At 35.6% G+C, this 7,655-nt stretch overlaps 2 protein-coding genes across 2 annotated transcripts in view; both read left to right on the forward strand.

Moving 5' to 3' along the window:
* LOC120773409 (steroid receptor seven-up, isoforms B/C) overlaps positions 1-3,938 on the forward strand; it is a 36,720-nt gene extending 32,782 nt beyond the window's left edge. Inside the window, exons 5-6 of the mRNA XM_040102278.1 lie at positions 802-959; positions 3,799-3,938. Of these exons, the coding sequence (XP_039958212.1) occupies positions 802-959; positions 3,799-3,915 (275 nt within the window). The 3' untranslated portion in view covers positions 3,916-3,938. The remainder of the gene's footprint in view (positions 1-801; positions 960-3,798) is intronic.
* A 294-nt stretch (positions 3,939-4,232) lies between these two features.
* Positions 4,233-5,961, forward strand: LOC120773422. Its single transcript, XM_040102299.1, has one exon. It carries the CDS (start codon positions 4,255-4,257, stop codon positions 4,906-4,908), a length of 654 nt encoding a protein of 217 aa, XP_039958233.1. The 5' UTR covers positions 4,233-4,254; the 3' UTR covers positions 4,909-5,961.
* The last annotated feature ends 1,694 nt before the right edge of the window (positions 5,962-7,655 follow it).

Here is a 7,655-nt window from a genome sequence, read left to right on the forward strand (position 1 = left end):
TCATAGGCGAACCATGTTGCGAGATGAAGCGAAATTCCATTAGAAATATAAAGACAGAGAACGAAAAAAATTTAAAACAAAAAGCATTAATTAAATACTTGTTAAATGTTGAGTGCTGTATGTTGATTGTTGTTGATTACTGACTATGTCAATTACCGACGGCGCGACTGACGCAGTCAATGTTCAAAAGCAAGCATACATGTTTATACATACAGTCCATATGTATGTATATTAGCAGTACTTTTGATTGCGCTTGTGTGTTTTTCGCTGCCATTCGAGTTTTGCTGCAGTAATTGAAGGTTGAGCTGTTATCTTTAGGAATGTTTGGCGAGCGATCGAATAGTTATTGTTGCTGTTTCTCCATAACTTTATTACAATAAATTTAGCTTTTATTTCGAGAGTTTTAGGTTAATACTGTTGTTTCTTGAAAACGATGTTCATGCTCAGTTTACATTTGTATGTATGTAGCAATGAATCTTCAAGTGGTTAAGCAATTTTCGCAACGGATAATTTGGCGCATCTGAGTGTTAAAGTGACTAAGTACGAACTATTTAAACTTCTATGATATTAGACTGATACATATGTAGATTTTCAGAGTCTGTCAGAGATTAGAGTGAATTGCTTCAAAGTATAAATAGATAAAATTTAAATTGTTGTATACATATATCGGTGCTGAGTTTTTTCGAGAATATACATGCGTATTTCTCCGACAGACTGTGATTATAAAATTTTTTTAAATTAGTGCTTATTTTATTTATGGTGGTAATTTATTATTTATTCTTTGCTTTTTACCTATTTTAGATGCATGTGGTCTATCTGACGTCACACATATCGAATCACTGCAGGAGAAGTCGCAGTGCGCCCTAGAGGAATACTGTCGTACACAGTACCCCAGTCAGCCAACACGGTTTGGAAAGTTACTTTTAAGATTGCCTTCCCTGCGCACCGTTTCATCCCAGGTCAGTTCAAATTTTAATACTTTTGATAAAAAAAACCCTATATTTCGCCTTCGTTCACATTCTTAATGGCATTCAAAATAACATATCCCTGTTAAAAATTTTTGTACTCTTGCAATATGTTGCTACAGAATATAATAGTCTTGTTAACCTAGCGGTTGTTGGTGTCACCTTAAACTAATCAAGATAGATGTAGGATTATGTACATACATATATATTTATAATGCCGAAACGAGTTAAAATACGAGCGACCGTCCGTCTATCCGTGCAAGCGATAGCTTGAGAAAACATTGAGATATCTTGATGATCTTGTTACATATATTCCTTGGCATCCAACTGTGAAAATGCGTAAAATTAGGTAATAATCACACCCAGTCCCTATATAACGGTCATATCGAAACCTACTATAAACGTTATAACTCGCTGAAAAAATGGCCACAATCCAGATAGTAGAGAAGAGCTTTATAAAAATTGGACGACGGCTTTGGCGAAATCGTATTTCTTTGGAACTACTTCAACCAAATTAGGTGAGGTTATACAAAAAATTATAATGTATTATGCACTGTGAAAATGTGCGAAATCAAGTCTATACATGAGGCCTCTTTTCATAACTACCAATACTTCTCTAGTCCCCGCATACCTGAAAACATATGTACACACATGGTCAAAATAATAAGTACATACGTCCGTGCAACATTCAATGACTTTAAAGTGAAGTAAAGTTTAAAGTGAAATAATATCATATTTCATTTCATATATGTCTAAAATAATAAAAATAAAGATACTTGTGATAATAGTTCAAATAGAAACTTAAATTTCTATCAAATAATAAAAAGACTAAAAAAATGGCTGGACAAAATAATAAGTACATCAGGAATCAATGAAAGAAAAAATGTATTAGTTTGAGTTTTCTGTCTCCTATTTGATTTTTAATCTGTTGCTTTGTTCCCCCCCAAAGGTTTTCAATTAGATTTAAGTCGGGAGATTGACATAGTCATATAAGAGAACTCACACCATTGTCCTGGGACCAACCTTTTACAAACGTCGAAGTATGATTAGGATCATTATCCTGCTGAAATTTCCATATTAGTGGCATACTTTCCTCAGTATATGGCAGCATCGTGTTTTCAAAGCCATCTTTATATTGAAACCTATTCATGGTGCCTGATATAAGATGTATTGGTCCTACACCATACCACGAAAGGCAGCCCCAGACCATTATGTTGCCGCCACCGTGTTTAACGGTCTTTTTTGTAGACTGTGAATGCAATTATTTGCCTTTCGGACGACGAACATTTCGTCAGGTATCATTTCCGAACAAATTAATTTTTGTTTCGTCATTCCACAAGATATTTCGTCCTCTTTTTCTGACCACTTGGGCCGGACCAATTTGCATGATTTTTCGCGAAATGTAATCTTATCTCAAATTTTTTTTTTGCAATTATGGTATTCCTCTGGCTATCCGGTCAGGTAAATTAGCTCGATATAGTATTCGTCGGGCCATTCAGGAACATATTATGTTACCAATATCGGCTAATATTATCCTTGAAGATACCAATGGGTCCTTTTTACTAGAGTGACGAGACGGTTGTCCTATGTCTTTTTTGGTCAACCGCGAGTTTCAACATTCTTTTTCATCCTTAGAGCATTCTGCACGAAATACAATGAACGGCCTAATGTTTTAGCGATATTCCTAAGACTTTGGCCCTCTTTTATGAGGATTAAGAAGATGTCCTTTTCCTCCGCCCTGCAATGCTTTTTTCTACCCATATATAAATTTTTTTAGTTTTTAATAAGTCTTAAATATGGAACTATACAACCTAAAGAGCAAACCATTAAAATAAATCACTCGATTTGATGAAAATCTGAAAATAATTAACAATGTACTTATTATTTTGACCACTTAGAAAACGAACATTAACAATCAATTGCCACGCCCACTACAAAGAGTTGATTCAACATTTTCTTTTTACTATAAAAAGTACTACCATATCGAATTTAATAAAATTCACCCATGGTTGCATTCGTGTACTTCACCAAACATTCAAAATTCAATCATGACTGCAGCCTAAAGGAATGTACTTATTATTTTGACCATATGTGTATATAGGTTCTCAAATTTTTCGCTTGACTTTATACGACCCAATATGTTATTTGGTAATTTGCGAGGTAACATGTGAATTCAGTCTACAAATTGCCCCAACTCCCAAATACAACATATTCCATTTCTCCGCCCCCAAAATCTGCGATATTTTACTGAAATTAAGTTCACATGTTTTCTTAAAAGTTATAAAATTATATTGGTGATTTGGAGCCCAACATAAACGAAACTGGTATTGATCTAAGCCTCATATCCCTAATAAAACGGATTCTGAGTCTTTGGTTCGACATAAACTCAGTACAATAAATTTAGCCCCTTCGGTATATACATACATATACATATATAATTCATTTGGGGTTGATTTAAATATAATTTTCGCTGACGATACGTTAAATATAGTAACCCAACTAGGTCTATTACCTTCAAAATAAGTTTATATGATACCAAATTTGGTTGTGATCTATTCAAAATTTCGTCGAATAATGAACGCTGAACTCTTTCTTAGCCGGTTTTGATCCTTGCAAGTTGCAAGAGTATAAAATGATCGGTTACATCCGAACTAACTCTACCTTGTTTCAAAATATCTTCGAGTCAGAGAACTATTCAGAGGGATAAAAGAAGAAATATATTTCATTTTAAAGTTTTTTAATGTTCTCTGGACTCTGTAATAATTAAAATTGCGAAGTCAGATGAAATATTCGCTTGATTCCATCTCTCTGTTTATTTCGTCCCTCTCATTAGGTCATCGAGCAATTGTTTTTTGTACGTCTAGTCGGTAAAACCCCAATTGAAACGCTCATACGGGACATGCTGCTGTCCGGCAACAGTTTCTCCTGGCCTTACTTACCATCGATGTGACACACAATGTGGCGCCAATTGACAACGACTTGATCATCCGCTGCCGCAGCCGCCGCCGCCGCTGCTGCAGCAGCTGCTGTCAGCAACAATCCCCACAATCACCACGACCACCACAACATCCATAGCACTGCTGCATTCAATAGGAGTAGCGGCAACAACAATGATTATGATACGCATAGAGACAGTAATGTGGACGTTAGTCACAGCCATACAGGCAGTAGTACGAGCAGCAGCAGCAGCAGCAGCAGCTTACTGAATTACAACAGTCATAACAATAGTAGTAATGACATTGGAAATGGGAGTAACGTGCAGCATTTCAATGGCGAGGCAGGTGTGGGCATGATGAGCGGAGTGGGTAGCTATGGAAGTGGGTTTTTCGGCGCTGCAGCCACCGGCGTGGTAGGAGGTTCAACATCGGCGGCTAGTGACTACAGCAGCAGTAGTACCAGCTGTTTTTACGCCCCCAATGCTGCACAGGGAGCACCAACGGCTGGTGTTGTTAATCCAACAACAATGCTGTCCAATTACTGTGACGCAGCTATGATGATGGCAGCGGCGGCGGTGAATGCCAATCAATGCCTTCAACAACACCACCGAATGTTGCTCGCCAATAGCGCTGGCAGCAGTCACAACCTCGCGAACGGTCACAATAGCCACGACTGCAGTGACGATATTGACGGAGCAAGCGGTACAACCGTGAACGGAGACGCGATCATGCCAGCCACATCCATATCGGCAGTGACATCACCGACAACTTCGACGGCATCCACGAGCGCTTCTGCCCCAATGTCTACTGTCAATTCATCCGCCACTAGCATCAGTCAACAATACCAGCAGCAGACCCAACGCTGCCCCTCAAACGCGCATCCACCCGCCCAACCGCATATGCACATCCACGACCTCCAGGGGCAGCAACAACTGCAAACGCAGCTGGCATCGTCACCAAACCTAATCGATATCAGCGAAGTTCCTCTCGTTGTCGACGTCAAGTAAATATAGTATAGTTGTAATTGCGGTTCAAAGGAAAGCAGCTTAAATAGATTTCAAAAGTTTACGTTCAGAATTGACCTAAACAAAAACTAAAAAAAATACAAAAAAAATAGAAGCTGATGTGAAGACATGTAAAATTAGCATAAATTTTTACTCTTTAGAGTTGTTAAAGCGCAATTTTTTAGAAATTTAATCATTGTCATGCATTTGTAAATATTTTAATAATTAATATTTATAGTAATTTATTTATTGAAGTTATACAAATGGTTTTCCAAAACTATGAAACTTGAAGCCAAAAATTAAAAGTAAACGTATTGACTTGCTTTGAAGCTGCAGCAATTACAAAATAGCAATAGTCCAACCGTTTGAGGATGAATTAAAATTTTTGTAGACTGCTCTTCTCGAACGATGGCAACGCCTTAGCTAAGGAATCACCTAAAATGAGGCTGATAATAATCACTACCGAAACAAAAACTAGTATTTTGCTCTCAACCTAATTTGCGGGAAAGTTATGGTGGCTTCAAGTGACATACTCTTTGAAAAAAATGATAGAAGCTTCAGAATCTCGTTAAACGAGACTTGAATGTTGTCTTAAAAGGTAAAATGCAACAATTTTCATATGCTTAGGCGAAAGCGAAAATGATATATCAATATTTGTGAAATGGAATGGCACTGAATCTTACTTAATTTCAGTTTACATTTAAAAAGTACTTTTTAATTTATAAAATACTTTTGTTTATCGCGTGCAACTTGTTTGTTCTACACATGCTTCAAATACCAAATTAATTTTAAAAAATTCCTAGTGTCTTCTAATCGGAACTGTTGCAATTTTGTGCTTTATTAAATATTTTTAAACAAGTAAAATTAAAAATTTTACAATTTACAAATAAATGTCCAGAAAACCTTATTTTTATTAAAAGCAGAATTTAATTAGCAAATTTTTTATTTTATTTTACAAAGATCAAAACCAGTGCAAGTTAGATTTAAGCTGAAACACTTTTTATTTATTATACAACATGAATATATTTTATTTTGAAATAAAGTTTGATATTTTTACTGAAACGGCATTTTGATTTTCTTCAACAAAAGGTTTGTAAATTTATTTTTGCTCTTTGCCGATTTTTTCCATTAAGAATACTAGTACAACAAGAAAATGCAATTCGTTGCTAAAATAATCTGTAAATAATAGCCGAATCGAAGTGTGTTAAGGCGTAGCTTTAGTTCTACTAGCAATAAATTCTTTATGTAGACCCAAAGTATTGCTGTACATACATATATGCAATATAACTGAGTTGAAGAGACATGCGATTGTCACTGTGAAAGCGGAGAGGAAACGAAATATTTGCTTCGACTTTATGCATGGGTGTGTATTTGTGTATTCATATTGTAAAAACTATTATTAATTTGATTAACATAGGCCTAAATTAAATTACTTAACAACGTAAATACTAGTTTTATACAATTTTGAAAAACAAAAACAAATGTACTTTAGGAAAGAGCATTGCATGCCAAATCTTTCCTATATGTATTATTTGACATATTTAGTAAAAAGAACTCACAGTTATTTATCGGTGAATTGTATGTTAAATATATATCATACATATTAATTAATAATAAGCACAACTTTGTTTTCCAATTCATATTTTATATTAAATTATTTAAAACGTGTAAAAACGCAAATAGGAACAAGTTAAATTCACAACGGAAATAAAATAATTAAAAATAAATTTTTAAAATGATTACCTTAGTTTTATTTGGAAAGAGCACACATTAGGGGTTTTGGTTCCGCTTAAAAAATCTAGGTTGCAGCTCGTCGAAAAGCTGCCGTTTTTGGGTAATGAATAGTTCATACAATTTTTAAAGAGATTATAAGTATTATTTATGTATATATATACTTTGTAGAATCGTTGCTATTGGTCCACACCAATCCGCATTGAGAAAACTATTTGCATTTCAATTTGACTGTCCACTGCAGGTGGAAGATTGCGCCAAAACTTCACATCATGCACAAATTACAAATAATGGAGCAAAGTGGAGAATACATTAAAAACGATATCGAATCAGAATGTGCGATTAGCAGCGGTAATAAGGTTTCACTAATTTCCTTGCATGCTTGTAGCAAAGGCCTAACCTCTATGAGCACGGGCTGCCCAAAAGTCCAGCTAATTTGCCAAACTATTACAATGAAGTGAGTGAAATTGAAATAACTCGATAAATGACAACGCTAGCTTATGGTATTATGGCTTAGCATTTCCGTACCACTCAATCATTCAATCAAAACTCGAGAACTCTCCAGCTTCATCGAACTGTTTTACACTTATGCTGCCTGGAAATATACATATATATTGTAGTTTTATACATATTATTGTATGAAAGAAATCGCATGCAAGTAAGACGGACAAATTAAGGGAAGCTGCAGTCGCCAACAATTGCGGTTTGTCCAGCGGCTCTATGGGCTGATCGCTAAGCTACGATCGCTGATGGACGAACGATTGGCGGTGGTGTTGGATTATTGGCGTGAGGTGTTCATATGATTACTTCTACATACATATGTATGTATGTATGTTAGTATCAGCTGTCCGACTACGTTTAGTTCAAAAAGGTAAGCAGATCGTGATATGAAATCGATTGGCGGTTAATGCTTTATATTTGCATGACTTTTGTTGCAGTTCCCGCGGCACTTCGTTTATGTGTGAGGTGTTAATCTTATGGGTTAGTTTAGGCAACTGTTCTCTGTAATATAAATGTGA

Source organism: Bactrocera tryoni, chromosome 1 (genome assembly GCF_016617805.1).
Source record: "Bactrocera tryoni isolate S06 chromosome 1, CSIRO_BtryS06_freeze2, whole genome shotgun sequence".
Classification (NCBI taxonomy): domain Eukaryota; kingdom Metazoa; phylum Arthropoda; class Insecta; order Diptera; family Tephritidae; genus Bactrocera; species Bactrocera tryoni.

What these genes read in the sequence shown, in the direction of transcription:
- LOC120773422 (XM_040102299.1), top strand. Translation starts at nt 4,255, where the DNA reads ATGATGAGCGGAGTGGGTAGCTATGGAAGTGGGTTTTTCGGCGCTGCA.